This window comes from Ambystoma mexicanum, chromosome 9 (genome assembly GCF_040938575.1).
Source record: "Ambystoma mexicanum isolate Mex_15411 chromosome 9, UKY_AmexF1_1, whole genome shotgun sequence".
NCBI lineage: Eukaryota > Metazoa > Chordata > Amphibia > Caudata > Ambystomatidae > Ambystoma > Ambystoma mexicanum.
This window is the reverse complement of record NC_090931.1, coordinates 196,804,343-196,819,968: the sequence shown is the minus strand read 5'-3', so window position 1 is coordinate 196,819,968 and position 15,626 is coordinate 196,804,343. Positions and strand designations below refer to the sequence as shown.

The 15,626-nt window shown below is 43.3% G+C and overlaps 1 protein-coding gene across 2 annotated transcripts in view; it reads left to right on the top strand.

Moving 5' to 3' along the window:
* SIDT2 (SID1 transmembrane family member 2) overlaps positions 1–15,626 on the top strand; it is a 546,488-nt gene that overhangs the window by 406,595 nt on the left and 124,267 nt on the right. For both annotated transcript variants that reach the window (XM_069614482.1, XM_069614483.1), the window contains exon 18: positions 1,821–1,938. In XM_069614482.1, coding sequence (XP_069470583.1) covers positions 1,821–1,938 — 118 coding nt within the window. The remainder of the gene's footprint in view (positions 1–1,820; positions 1,939–15,626) is intronic.

The window sequence follows — 15,626 nt, the reverse complement described above, 5'->3', positions numbered from 1 at the left end:
TATCGGAGCTCAGCACACAAATATTTTACCTTGGGCTCTTTGCAGTGCAACATGCCACATTATAAACACATACTCTCCTATCATAAATAACCCATGTGTACCTCAGAAGAGCAATTTGTAAGTCAGGAAGGAAAGCTGCAAGCAGTAGAGGTTAGAAATGAGGAAATGCCTGTATTTGGGAAAATTATACACTACCTCCTTATAGAATGAGCTGGCTACTGCAAAGACTAAACCTCTGCATCCACTAAATGCTGCTACTAAATTATTTCTTAGGTTCCAGTGGAAGCGCTAGAATGTATAGTGCCAGGGATCCACTGTAGCTCTTTCATACTACTCCCACAGACTCTACTTACCCCATTGTGCACTAGACACTTCTCCAAAAGTACACTTACCCAGATGTATTTAATTTATTTGTAACACACCCAACAGACCATGAGCATAATAGGGGCGCACATAAACGCAAAAGACGTAATCAATGTTAACAAGACAAACATGCAACCAAGATCAATTGAACAGAGCATGTACAGCTGAAATCAAAAAGAACAAATCTCTATGAAAAAAGGTGTGTTTTCAGCAGGAGTTTAAACTGATGCAGCAATCTAGTAGATCTTAAATTGGCCAGTAATTCTATCCAAAGAGCTGGAACTGAGTAGTCAAGGGCCATATGGCCCACCTGCTGCAAACTTCACGAGAGGCAAACGGGAATTATTCGACATCAGAAGCCTACGTTCTGATAACCAGCACACTGTACTTCAAATACTTTGGGGTGGCACTTACGGGTCATAACCAAAGTCCTGAGAGATACAGGATCTAACTGAGAGCCAATGGAGCTGTCTCCATGCCCTCTCCGAGACATAGTACTTATGAGCAGAGCCTGTATGACTCGGACAGCACCATTCTGTATGGTCTGCAGTATAGTTAGGTGTTCTTGATTTCAGCAGACTACATCCGTAATCTAGTTTCGAGCCAATAATTGCCTGGGCGATCATGGCCAGCTCTATTTCAAAAGAAAAGGACAAATCTGTCTGAGTAGTCTGAGATAATATGAATAGCTGGAGACAGTGCTGCGGACATGTGCATCTAGGTATATCCCCAGAGTTTTTAACCGTATCAGATACTCCAATGCAAGTATCAGCAATATCAAATGTGTTATCATAAACCCACTGTGTGTGTGTGGGGAATCAACCCTTCGTACCATACAAGTGGGTGCAAACCTCTGCCCACTGCCTCACCCAATCTAAAACCAAAAGAGCGAAAGGAGGAGGGGCGAGCTTCCCAACGATGGCAGTCAACCACTGGAACTCTCTCCCCAGTGAGCTGAGAGCTCCTACTGGAAATTCCGCAAAGCTCTAAAAGCATGGCTTTTCACCTAATTGATTAGCACCCATTCTGGCCTTCTAGCCTCTGAATCACTGTTTGCTGTCCTTAATGTGCTATTCATGCTGTTCTATCCTTTAATGTGAAATGTAATATTTAGTTAGCTAAGATTGTATCATGTAACTGGTCTCACAACAGCACCCAGGCCCCTCAGGGTTTGTGTTCTTTACAAATGTAAAAATAAATAAATAAATGATGAACACTGGGAGAGAGTGGGCATTCTACATCCAAAAATATGTGATAGAAGCCAAATCATTGCACTGCTCTTTTAATTAAAGCCATAGTGAGGGGTGAAATGTGAGTGTTGTATGGCTGCTCTTTCTATTGTGGGGGGGACCTTGGTAACAAAGTGTGGATGCTAACGTATGAAGGCAGGAGTGACCTAGGCCGTTATACTTCTGCTGCTCAGTCATACTGATGTACATCCTTCTTTGTACCGATAGGAGTGTGGCATTCCCAAACATTTTGGGGTATTCTACGCCATGGGCACGGCTCTTATGATGGAAGGACTTTTGAGTGCCTGCTACCACGTCTGCCCCAACTATACCAACTTCCAATTTGGTGAGTACAGTGGCATCGCTAGGGATAAACACAAACCTGGTCTGTGTTTTTGTGACCTATATGAACTGTGAAACCTGCGTTCATTCCCGCCTATCCTCTTGCAGCAATTGTCAGGCTCATCTCTTCATTACAGCCCTTCATCCTGAGTCTTGTTTCCTTTTCCATCATGCGTTTCTTTATTTTTACCCTTTGTATTCATCTCTTGCCACGCACGCACAAATCGCTCCCCTCTTCTCCCGCTCCCCTCTTCTCTCGTTCCCCTCTTCTCTCTCCTCTCGTCTCTCTCTCCCTCCACCCTCTTCTCTCTCTCCCTCCTCTTCCCCCTTCCTCCTTCTTCTCTCCCTCCCCTCTTTTCGCTCTCCTGTGATGGTTCAGATATGAGAGACAGACACAGTTATTAATATTAAAAGGGTTTGGAGGAAGGCCTTTCTGTCCCTATCCTAAAGAGTTTCCCTACCTATTAAACCAAAACTAAAGATCAGTCTATGTCTCGTCGTAAAAGGTAGGCAAGCTATCATTGTGTCCAAAACCTATCTGACTCCCACACTAAAAAGTAACAACAAAATGTGCAAGGACCGTGCTTCTGCTTTAAATTCAATAAAAAGGGTGCAGCAACCAAATGTATAAATCCAACAAAATAATCCTTGTATCCAGGTGATGGTTCTGTTTCCCTGAACCGTTTCAGGTAGAATGTTGAATGTGTTCAGTTCAAACAATGGTTCATGAAGAGTGGTAGAAATGTCTTTCCTAGAACACTTCCTGAAAATGATGGAGTGTCTTTTCCAAACAATTGTGGTTTAATGATGGCAAAGTATCTCTTGGCAACTTAAGAAATTATGTTTTAACACTTTCTTAGGGGTGGTCTTTCCAAACAATGGCTCACCAAGAGTAGTAGAAATGTCTTTTACACAACACCTTCTAAAGAATAGCAAAGAGTATCTTTTCAAAGTAGTGGTGGTTTGTATAAGAATGGCTTAACGTGTCTCTATTACTCAAAGGTTTAATAAGGAAGGTCTCCTGCAAGGAACCCTTTTGAAAAATGTCTTTTCTGTTCACAAACTCTAGATGGATTACCTGGTGTACTCTCCTGCCAGGAATCTCCCCTCTGGGCTTGGAAGATCCTCTGGTATACTCTCCTGCCAGGTATCCTTCCCCCCAAAAGCTTGCTGCCTGATGCACTTCTTTCACCAGGTCTTCTATTCATCTTTCAAGTCTCTTTCTCTTTAAGTATAACACATATGTACTCCTTCACTGGTTATACTCTTTTGACTCCAGGTACACTTGTTCCAACTTCCCCCCACATTGGCATCCCTTATATGGAGACTTGTTCAAGTTTGGATTGCTTTCTTCATTGTTAACCTTCATTGGCTTGTGGCAATACTTGTTCCAATCTTCCTCATAGTGACTTTTCATATATGAGGATATGTACAGATCTTGCCTCTCAATTGCTTCATCAAAGTTCAGTTGCTCACAACAATTACATTAGTGCACCGCTCGACAATGGAGGTAGACTGCAATAAAGTAGACCCTCGAATTCCCAAGCTCCACATAAGTATTATAAACCTATACAGCAATCCGAGAAAGTACAACATTGAGAAAGTGATGGATTCGTTTCTGTCGGCGATAAAACCACACTGAAGTATGGAAGAGTGGAATTCATAACATGTGGAGATTTCAACTTTGATCTGTACAATCAAGAAGGGAAACTTATTGAAGATCATAGGCTTGAGAATCGTGCGTGCAGATGGTCATCTGAGATGACAGACAGAAAGTTCGATCGATTAGACGCATTCGCAGTAGGCACCACTGTACCAACACCCACACGGTCACGGAGTAAGAGTCAATCAATGTACTATATTTACATTTCAATTGGAATAGCCAAATGCGTCACGGAATCAACAAACATTCACTCTTAACACACTGATCTTTATATTTTGACACGCGCTTGGAAGACGACGGGAGCCATTCCTGTAAGAAAAGAAATTCCACTGATGACTTTGAATACTGGTCTGAACCGCCTAGAGATATCTCAAACTGATCTTCAGCACCTCACGGAAATATACAGAAATACAGAGATGGATGATCGTCCCAAAATGAACTACGGATGGATAATGAATCGATGTAAGCCAACGACTCTGCCCAAACTCCTTCATACATCCAATTTTGTCTATAACAAAGCTATAGCCGAAAAAAAGAAAGAAATGAAAAAAATGGTGAAGCAAGCTAAAAATGATCCTCCATCATTAAAAATAACCAAGATCAGAGCAGCTAAACAAAAATATAAAAACTGGCTAAAAACTGCCAAAATGACACAAGAAACTGCAGAAGCCATGTTGGGGGCCCTAAAATTTCATAACACCCGGTGCTTATCGGACCTCTTAAATCCTAATTTGTCATTGAAAGACAAGATGATAGTGGATGTCCAAGAAATGGCTTGGGTAGCATACTTCGAAGAGCTATATAAAGAAAGAGGCACGACCAATAAAGACGTGACCACACTGAATGATAAGACATGGTCACTGTCATGGGAACACACGGACATAATGAAGATAATCCAGAAACTCAATGTCTTGAGAGCCCCTGGCCCCGATGGCCTCTCGAACGCCATAATCAAAAAAAATCTGGAAATCTGGGCTACCTTTTGCATTGAAATCTTTGAACTAATCTATAGAACTAATGCAAGTCCTGAGTCATGGCAATTGGCAACACTAATTCCGATATATAAACGGGGACCGACTAAAGAACCTTCGAACTATCGCCCGTTGGCATTATTAGATCCCTTAGGAAAAATCTTTGCAAATTTACTGCTGACAAAACTTAACACCTGGTCCAAAGTAGCACAGCGCCAGGCGGTTAGACAAACTGGCTTTGTCAAGAACGCAGGGACAAGTGTTAACTTGATGATCCTGAATATGCTCAAACACGAAGCTTTGTACGCCAAAACGCAAACATATGCTGCATACGTGGACTTCTATCTCGCATTTGATAAGATAAATCGGGATCTACTGTGGGAGAAACCTGAAAAATGGGGCTGCCCCACTGGAATTCTAGAGCCTACAAAGCTACTATATTCAAACACCAAAATCCAAGTCAGAATGACCTCTGATGGGCTTGTCACAAAACTTTTACAAACTTGGCACGGATTAAAACAAGGATGTCCATTGGCTGCATCCCTATTCAATCTCTTCACCTCTGACTTTGATGTAAACATCTACACCCCTCTCATGAATCCACCAAAACTCAATGCGACTGCTGTTCCTTGTTTAATGTATGCCGATGACATTGTCATCCTGACAAACACCTTGCGGCCTGCAGATTCCTTTAGATAAAATGCAAGAATACATGGTCATTCATGAACTTACAATTAATGTAAAAAAGGCAAAAATCATGACCTTAACCCAGTTACATCAAAGAAAGTGTAAACAGGCAACGGAAAAAAATTGGTTGCTAGATCTCAAATCCAAAGCCAAGTCATTAGCGAGACAGGGTCTGTATATCCGCAAAGTATGGCAAATTTTCAATCAAGACACTCGTAGCCTTCTACAGGTAAAAAGTATCTGCTATACTTGTCTATGGTGGAGAAACCATGATAAACATTGACCAAGCAATCTGGGTAAAAATCGAGGCACTTTTTTGGAGAAAAGTACTAGCTCTACCTCAATCCACCCTTATGTCTCGGATAAGATATGAGCTTGGTGTCACGGCCCTCGCCCAAAACCCCCTCTGGCAAACCCATTGGCCAGGTGGAGTCAGGACTTGGGCCTCTAGAGCCTGGCATCCTCTTCCAAAACCCTCTTGGGGCCACTCCTGGCAACTACCGCGCCAGGCTCATACACCATGAAAAACATGTGCTTGGGAACTACTTATTTTGTTGTCAGCCAACATGGAGGCATCCACATAGCTTGGTTCCTAGGAACCAAGCTATGCGGTCTAGTGTTTTGGATGTGGTAGCCTAGGGACTACTTTACCTGGACTATTTTGTTGGGGCTATTTAAACCAAACCCGAGCAAGACAACATGCTTCGTGTTACTTTGCAGCTTGACGCTCTCCGTGTCCAGCTATTCCCTCGAACCTCGGAGAAGCAGAACCTGCACAGAGACAAAAGGAACATCATTAGCAGCAGCATCTTACCTGCAGTCTTCATCTTTAAACACTTGCAGCTACTGAGAACAGCTTCCTTGAATCTGCACGCCTCCCGGACAGAACAACCTGAAAGAGGAAGATAGAGGCAACATTAAAGAAAGCACTAGAGACATTTGTAGAACTGCTCAAAAGGTTTACCTGGCTGGTCGCCTCTCGGCTGGCACCCCTCCGGACATTCCACTCGCGCTGAAGAACACCGCAACCTACAAGGAAGGAAAACACAGGTTAGCAAAGACAAGACTTCGCAGCGCTGCGCATAGCGCTTACTTACCGCATCATAGCGCTCTTAATGCGCCATCATTTACCAGCGGGGCTCAACCAAGCCAGTTTGCCGCGCTGAAGCTCCGCATACCTAAGGGAGAAAAGAGACATTTTAAACAAAGAAAGGCATGTAGGATAGCAACAAAACTAAAGAACAGCAATAAGACCTACCTGAACAATATCAAACGGGCCGGCGTCAGTGAAGTAACTGGACCGCACACGCCCATGAAAGACAATGCGCCCCTGCAAAGAAGGCAGGACGGAGAGCATGCCTAACTCTACCACAAGGTGAGGAGAGGGCCCCAGAGGGGCTGAAATCATACGGGGGTGGAGGGAGGATACTTACCCTGGTCGGTCAGTCTTGAACATAGTCCTCCTGTATTTTCAGGCAGAAACTTCCCCGCAGACCACATCTGGGCAAAGCTGAGAAGCATACCAGCGAGTAACCCGGCTGGGTGGCGTCCCTGTGGATACCAGGTGAGCTTAACACTTGGTCTCCAATCACTGCATTCAATTGTAATATGGAAATCTCTCGACCTTTTCCAAAAATTGAATAATGAAGACAACATCTTCTGGACATCTTGAACTAAAGATCAACGATGTTGTGTTGTTAAAATGGAAAGAAGCTGTCAAGAAAATATGCATGGAAAAAGATATCTCCATGGATCTGTTAATCAGTAGACATCAGAAAGCAAAAAAAATACCTTGCGAGGCTGGATTGGATTGAGACTCAAGACCACAAAAATCAATACAAGTAAAGTCTGACGTGTGATGGAGAATCAAGAGCTTTAAATCAACTACCAAACTATCTTAATTTGTTTTCAGACCGCCTAATCCGAGATACATTTTTGAGACTTAGACTGAACCTACTACTCACTCGTGAGATCATAGGGACAAGAAGTCAAAACAAGGAAATCAGTCAATCATGCAGATTTTGCAAAAATGAGGAGATAATTGAAACTATATACCACATTCTTATGTAATGTCAAGCCCTTAAGCAGAAAAGTACTGCCTTCAGTCGTAAGTATTCCAGCGCCCCGTCTGAATCAGAAGCATCTGAACGATGGTACCAAATACTAACGGATAACAGAAGAATGGTAACTACTGTTATCCACTTTTGGACTGAAATTTCCGACGACTGCCTCGATCTGACACTCTGAAGAAGAAAATATTTAAGATTTGTATATATGTTCACTGTAACTAACAGAAGTTGATTTATATGTGATAACAAATGTAAAGGTTTAAGATACAAACCAAAAACATTTTAATAAAAAAAATTTTTTTAAAAAATTACTCTGGATTTCCCCCATATCGACATCTCATATATGGAGGCTCATGTAAATTCAGTCTTCATATGTTACTTGTTTGATGTTTAAAGTAACTTTCGAGTTGTGCCTGTCAGTACACCCCAGGGCTCCCAATGCCCTTGGGGCAGACTTAATGGTGTTTGCTGGCGTGTCCGACCTGTGTCGTAGAGCTGCAGCGCTGTCCATGCCTCAAGAAAGCGACCCCGCTTTTAGACCCTCTTGCAGTTTTCCTGACAGCTTCTCTGTCGTCTGCCAATGAAACCTCTGCCTTTCACCATGACTGCGGCCCTGACAGCCTCTCCACTGCTGTCGGTCTGCAAACAGTCCTTCTGGGCACCCACTCTGCTTAACCCACTTTGTCGCCATCTCGGAGGGAAGTTCCCCCTTTCCTCCACAGAATTAGCTCGCGTGTGTCTGCTCTCAGTTCTACTTCCTGCTGCACTTACTCTGCATCTCTCTTCTCCTGCTTCGCTACTGCAATGAAAAAGTGCACCCTTTTTAAATAGTCCACACAGCTGATTAGCATTACAATGACTAGTCTGCACATTGGTGTTTCTTCTGCTCCACATTGACTCCTTTTGTCCCAGTACTGAAGCATTTATGGGAGTTGGAGTTCAGAGAGGTGTTCCCCCTTTTAAAGCGATTTTGCTTTAGTTTTGTGTTTACATCAAAATCAACATAAACCGGAGATGTTAGGTGAGCATTATGTGCATATGAAGTGTAAATGGTATTCTGTCTAGGGTGTTTGGCAATAAGTGGTTTTAAGGTTTTACCATTGGAAGGAATGATATAATGACAACATGCTAACAGGAACTTGGGTATTATAGGGTTATCTTCCAAATGAATGGAAGGAAACCACATCTCTCCTGATTCGGCCATCTCATCTCCCAGACCACCATCTCCTCCCATGTGATCCTCCCTCAAAATACCACCCCCAGGGTCACGATCAGGTAGCGGCTGCCGTCCCATGGCCACATGGTACTCCACAGGATTCTCATCTCTCCCCTCTTCTCTCTCTCTCCCATCTTCTCTCTCCTCTCCTCTCCCCTTCCCTTCCTTCTTCCCCTCCTCCTTCCCGTGTTCCCCCTCCCCTCTCCTTCCCTTCCCCCTTCCCTTGTGTTCCCCTCCCCTCACCTATCCCTTCCCCTTCCCCCTCTCGTCTCTGAAGACATGTTTCGCTTTGCTGTTCTACTCTCTCTAACAACCATGTCCTTGTTTTCTCCTGATTCTCTCTCCGCTTGGTGTCTAAAACTTGTGGTTCTCCAGCTATTTTGGATGTAGCCCCATAGTTGAGGGAGCCTGGGAGTCGTAGTCCAAAAACTCTGGAGAGCCAAAGGTTGCAAGCCCCTGCTCTAGCCAGTCTTTCCAACCTTCCTCCCTCACGCTTCTCCATTGTTTTACCTGTTGTGATGTCACCCGTTTAAATTGTCATCGTATGGGAGAAAACCAGTAATCGTTTTACATTCATTGAGGAAAGAATTTTCTTTTAGCAACTTTCCTTCCATTGTCCTCAATATTATCCAGACTTTTGTGTCTCTTTTTGTTTTTTTAAAATGTTTATTTTAAACCAAGGCAGGGTGACAACAGTAATATGAACAAGGCCTGTAAGGCAAATCCATAACTCCCCTCCAATTCCCCAACCGCCTCCCCCATTGGCTCTTGGTCTGGAGGGCGCTTCCCGCTAGTTTGTATTTTCTGTGCCTGCTATGTTCCCCTTTCAGGGAGCGTCTTGGTCTCTCAAGGCTTGCCGGATATTGGTAGGCTTGTGGGTTAATGCGGGGAATTTCTGGTCATACTCGAGCACTGGGGCCCAAATGTTCTGAAAGCGGCAGAGGAATCCAGCCCTTGCCGCTATTACCTTCTCCGCGATGGAGCTGTGCCTGACTTTGGAGAGAAGTAAAGCATGTTTAGCTTCACTTTCCTGTTCATTGCATTTCTTTCAGGGTCACGGGTCAGCCCATAAGGTTACAGTGCAGGGGTACTAGGTCCTCTTCATTGTTTAACTGTTTATATTTTGTAGAACACTGTAATTTGTGTAGTGTTGCACTGGTACCTTATCCTTGTATCGCTTTTCTACTTTGTACCTATCAGTATTTTTTTTGCCTTTTTGATGTGCCTAGTATAGGCTGGTTGGTGGCAGTTGACCCATATTTTAATTCTTTTTCCAGTGCAGCACCGTGCTTAATGCACATTTGAGTACCCTATACTCAAAATGTCTTCTACATGTGGTTTAAGCCCTCTCCTGGTTGGGGGCGCGCAACTCCACTGGCAAAGAATTTAGGTACTTAGGGATACGCATTATTAGAGATTTAAATATGATATAACCTCACAATGTACTGTTGAAGTTGAAAGAAATTGGAGAATTGTGTAAGAAATGGGGAAAACATAACTTGACTCTGAGGTAAAGTAGGCGTAATCAAAATGACGGTTCTTCCTAAGTTATTGTACATTTTTAGCATTTTGTCATTGCCCCTTACTGATCGTTTAGTATCTCAGATATTTAACTTTTTGAATGCCTTCTTGTGGGGGAGTGGAAAGAAAGCGAAGATTCCCCTAGACTTACTTCAAAGGCCTCTGGGTCAGGGTAGCTTGGGATTTCCTTGGATAAGAGAATATCCTAGCGCACACTCGCTGCATAGTTGACATTACTGGTTAACAATGGATGCTAATTGGATTCCGAACTGGGTCAATATAGAAAAGGCTTATAGTCACCCGATACCTCTGAATTATGCATTATGGGTGGAGATCAAAGTTACTACAACATTACTGATGATTAAACCTGTGATAAGGGAATAGAAAGACGTCATTGTGTTGACAGTTAAAGATAATTTTATCAAGTGTCTTGGAAAAATCCTGCAATTAAAATTGATAATTGTATGTTTTCATGGAAATGTTGGATGAAGGCAGGGATCTGGACTTTTGGTCAAGTCTTGAATTTTGGATTTCTCAAATTTAAATATAAGCTAAGTACTCAAGAATTTCAGTGATCACAAATCCCGGCGCTGATTATCTAATCCTGAGAGGTAAAAGAAATTGGGAACGTGATGTACAAGAGATGATTTTAGGAAAACCGTGGAGATATACACAACAGAAAATAATGTACTAGTTCTATTGGTCTCATTGGGGAACGTGGTTTTGTATACTAATGTCAATTGATAATTGCTGGGCATGTAAATCTCTGGTGGGTACAACTGTTCATGTGTTGTGGTTTTGGCAAAAAGGTGGTGCAAACATTTTTTTTTGTAAGGCGGTGTTGGACAGAGTGGATATTATTTTAGACATTCTCTTTCCTAGAGCTCCCATTTAATGTATTTTTGGATTGTTACCTATATTTCCCGGCTTAACTGTTTTTAAGAAAATGTGGCTATACAGAGCTCTGATTTTTGTGAAAATAGAAATATTAGGTTTGTGGAAAAATATAGCAAAACTCTCCCATGAAGATTGGGTGAATGGTTTGGTTTGATCTTACTGTCTGCAAAGGAAAGGGTTTCTTAACACAGGAAAGATTAAAACTGATCTATCAGGATAACATGTGTATTTATCAATAGGTTTTATAGTTATTATACCAGGTGTTTTGTCCTTTCTTTTCTTTCTTTCTTGGTGTAATATACTCAATTGATATGTGATGTTTGTTTTTGAAAATGAAATGAAAGGTTTACATAACCCCCCCCACATCCCCTCTTTTGGCCAGCTTGCTTTTTCACATTCCGCCTGCCTTCCCAGGTTGCAAACTACCATATATGGGTGTACACATTTGTGGGGGGGGGGGTCAGCCTGGACTTCCATGCTAAGTGCTTTGTTTATCTGAACTTGCAGAAATTCGGGTTGGAACTTTCTGGTCCTAATCAACATCTCAGCCAGTGGCAACCTTCACCCCGGTTTCGGGATAATTGCAGTCCCTCCATCCTTCTTTTTATACCTTTTAGGTGATTCAGGTTATTTTGCAAAGGATCTTATTGGGGATGTCAAGCCTGGAATGAAGTGATTTTTTTTAGAACCAGTCATAAGGCAGTCTGTGACATGGACTACTTTGAGGGGAACCAGGTGTACTGTGGGGAGGCCCACAAAGAGGGCTTAATCCCCATCAATTAGTGCAATTAGTACCATGGCCCATAAATCAAGGGTGGTGCTTAATCTTCAGGAACAGCGTGAACTGGGATTTCTTGTTGATCTGCTAAAAGGAGATGCTGATAACGATAAACCTGAGAGACTTCCCAGATGGGGCAAATTGAGTGGGGGGGGGTGAATAGTCCCAGGTGCATCTCGTTCAGCCATCCTTGGATGGCTTTCTGTTTGGAGGGATGACTAAGCCGCACATATTCAGTTTTGTTTTGGTCGAGTTTGAGGTATGCGCTTGTCATCCACATTTGAGCGCTACTTTAAGGTACAGCCGGGTGTCCTCCGTGTACTAATGTAGCACGATGTCTGGGTTGTCAAGGAGTGATCTTGGTGGTTCAAAATATATTTTAAAGATCACCAGGGAGAGGATTGAGCCCTGTGGTACTCCACAGGTAACAGGGTGGCGATCAAAACTAAAGGTGCCCATCTGGACAGCCTGGTATCTGTCAGTGAAACTTTGTGCAAGGAGGCTGAACAGTGTGTGGTGGTCCACCTTATTGAAGGCTGTGGATGGGTCAAGGAATCAGGGATACACTTTGTATATGATCTGGAGAGTATCATCGCTGACCTGGATGGTGGCTGTTTCAATGCTGCATTTCGGGTGAGACCCAGATGGGTAGTCCTGGAGCAGTGCCTATTTGATTGTTTAGTTTATTATTTGTATAGAGCGGCCTGGCCCTAGGGCATCTGGGCCCTTGGCATGGTTACATTGTTACAGACAATTATGACATTTACATAGTTATTGTTGTACAGGATATACAAAATATATAAAAACAGTTGTGGACCGAAATAGTCAGAGAATGTTAGCTATATACAAAATATAAGTAGCTTTGAGCAGTACGTTTTTACAGGTTATAGTGGCTATATGCGTATATATATATTTTTCTGAGGCTTGTGGAATCTTCTAAGATCACATGCTGTGCATAGGCCGACATCTAGTGGAAGCTGTGGAGCATTAGTTTGTTTTTCGAAACTCGAAAATGGGCGTCGACACAGGGCGTGCCAGTAATACTATCCCTAGTGTGATGTCCACTGTACCCATGATCCCTCACGCGTCTAGGACCCTCTGATTGTTTTTTTCCGCCATGCTGGTCAGAAGCATCCCGCGGAGTTCCCTGGCTTTAGCCATAATTTTGCAAAATATCATATTTCCCCATGTTCTCCATCCCAACGTCGAGTCACTGAAGTTCGACGCTCGACGCCGGCCCGGAGAAGAAAACCACCGTCGAGAGCTGCACGACGGACTTTGGGCCTTGGAAGGCCTCTGGCCTCGGCCCTGCATTTGTCCATGTACTTTTTAACCAATAAAGGACGCTTTTGGCTGCACTAAGAAAACACTGATTGCATGTGGATTTGTGAAGATTGATGTTTTTCTTCATGAGCACAGCCTGAGTGCCGTTGCGCCCAGGATTGGATTCCAGTCCCTTTCTTTTCTTAAATATATATATATTTTCTTATATATTCCTACACACACTAGCCCGCTGCCACAAGGTGCGTATGGAGGGTACCCCTTTCCAATTTTCCCCAAGTGCAACCGCAAGTACCCTTGGATTGACAGACACGCCACCTGTAACCTCTGCTTGCCGAGGGACCACCCCGAGGCGAACTGCAGAGCGTGTAGTTGGTTTAAGCCGAAAACTCTAAAGTACCGTTCGATCAAACGTTGGGCCCACCATGCCAGGCAACGAGAGGCCATGGAAGCTGAGGGCGCCTACAGTGATGGCAGCAACGCCGTGCTATCGGACGGTGAGGGCAACGTGGCGTCGAGAGACAGCCAAGCGCAAGTCCCCGACCTCGGAAGGTTGTCAAGCAGGGCAGCTATGGGAAACACCCCCGGCAACACGAGCGCTACCCACACCACTTCCACTAAACACTCGAAGTCCAACCGAGACTCGACGCGACCTCCTAGGGACCCGCAACCTCCTGGTAAGAAACCTCAAGTTGAGGCGCCAACGTAAAGTGGGTCTTCTGACCCTTTCTACGTACAGCCATACTCTCAGTATGCTGAGGATCCATTACACGAGGATCCAGAATTGGCCACGTTGGACGACCAAACTGGGATGGATTACTATGGGGATGAAGAGGACCAAGAGGACGAAGATGATCCAGAAGCCTACAGAGTAGACTCCCCATTAGGCAAAGAACCTCCGGTTACCGACTCTCCTGTCGACAACCAACCTCTCTTAAATGAGATTTTGTCTAGAGCGGCAGAACACTTCCGCATAGATACCTAGGTTGCACAGGAAGAGAGGGACTTTGCCGAGGAACTAGTGGGAGAAAAGAGGCCCGTTGCCCAGGCCATCCCTATTCTCAAGTCTATACAAAGGCGAATAGACCCTTCCCTTCTCAGTCCCAATCTCACTAGGGCAGTAAACCCCAGGATCGACAAACTGTTCAGGGCAGCCCAGTCAGACCCGCTGTACACAAGGGGGCAACTGAAACCGGACTCCCTGTGTCAGGACTGGCTGGGTTAGTAACAGGAAGAGTAACAGCATTAACATTGTGCTTTCAGAGCTGGCTGGGTTAGTTGTGCTTTCAGAGCTGGCTGGGTTAGTAACAGGAAGAGTTTGTACATAGAATTAACATTGTGCTTGCCCAAGACAAGATGGAGAGAAAGAAACTTAATCTGATTGGTTAAAGGAACAATGATATGTTTGGTTTGCCTGATTGGTGGAAAGGACAATGGGTTTGATTCTTGGGAGGTGAGCAAGATTCTAAACTGCCTTTCATCCATAGAAATTCAGTGGCTGGTTGTACATTAGTTAAGCTCCTTAAGTAAGGCCCTTTCAGAGCTCAGAAAATCTACCAAAGAAGTAAGAATATCGTTAGCTGATCCAGTATGAACAAGAAGACATCAGGTGGGATCGTTCTTTTAAAGATTTTAAGATTTTCACAGTGAACTTTCATTTTCTTTTATAAGAAAACTTAAACAAGTTTCAAAATTATTTGAGAAAAGAGACATTTACAGTTAGTTATTATAAGGAAACAAGCTTGAAGATTGTACGTAGAAGTTTAAAGTTAATTAACTGCGTGTAATGTACTTCAAGACTGTTTAATGTGTGCGCGAGCTTGCGTGTCGTCGTTTACGTGTTTTTGGAAGCGCAGGGGTATTCAGAGCGATAGAGCGCGTGCCCAAATGAATTGCGCGAGTGAATTTTAGCGCGTGTACATTTTTAACGTGAAAGACGTTTCATGGGAAAGCGCGTGTTGGGTTGCGATATAGCGCAAGTCCATTTTGATTAAGCGCGAGTTGTTTTTAACGCGTGAACTATTTTACGTGAATTTCGTTTCTCCGCGTGTGTTCGGTAGCGATAGAGCGCGAGTCCATTTTAACTAGCGCGTGTCATTTTTATCGCGTTTACGTATTATTTCACACGTGCGTGTTTGGTTAAGAATCGCGTGTGTATTTTAAACGCAAGGACAATTCTTCACGTCTTCTGATTTCACGTGTTTAACGCACACGCGTATCAAGAAAGAAACTATACGTTTTATGTGTAAATAAGGAAACAATTCACACGCAGAAGGAAAGCAGCATTCCAGAAAGTTAAAGAGTATCTATTTAATGTAATTTATGCAAATGGAATTCAATACTTCAGAGAAAGACTGCATTTTATAAAAGCATTAAAAACTACATGGAGTGAAAATAACTTTAAAGCAAGAAGAATATCTAAGTCTGTAAGGTGTTTGCAAGGGCCATCACTTTAGGATTCTAAAGAGACTTGAGTGGCTTGAACTATATGCACTAAAAAAGATATTACTTACAAGATATTCCACACAGATTATTAGCCTCTAAGTCTTTTACTGAGGTTTAAGAGGTAAAGAGTTTAGAGTTTGTTTAGAATAATTTTAGAAAAGTTT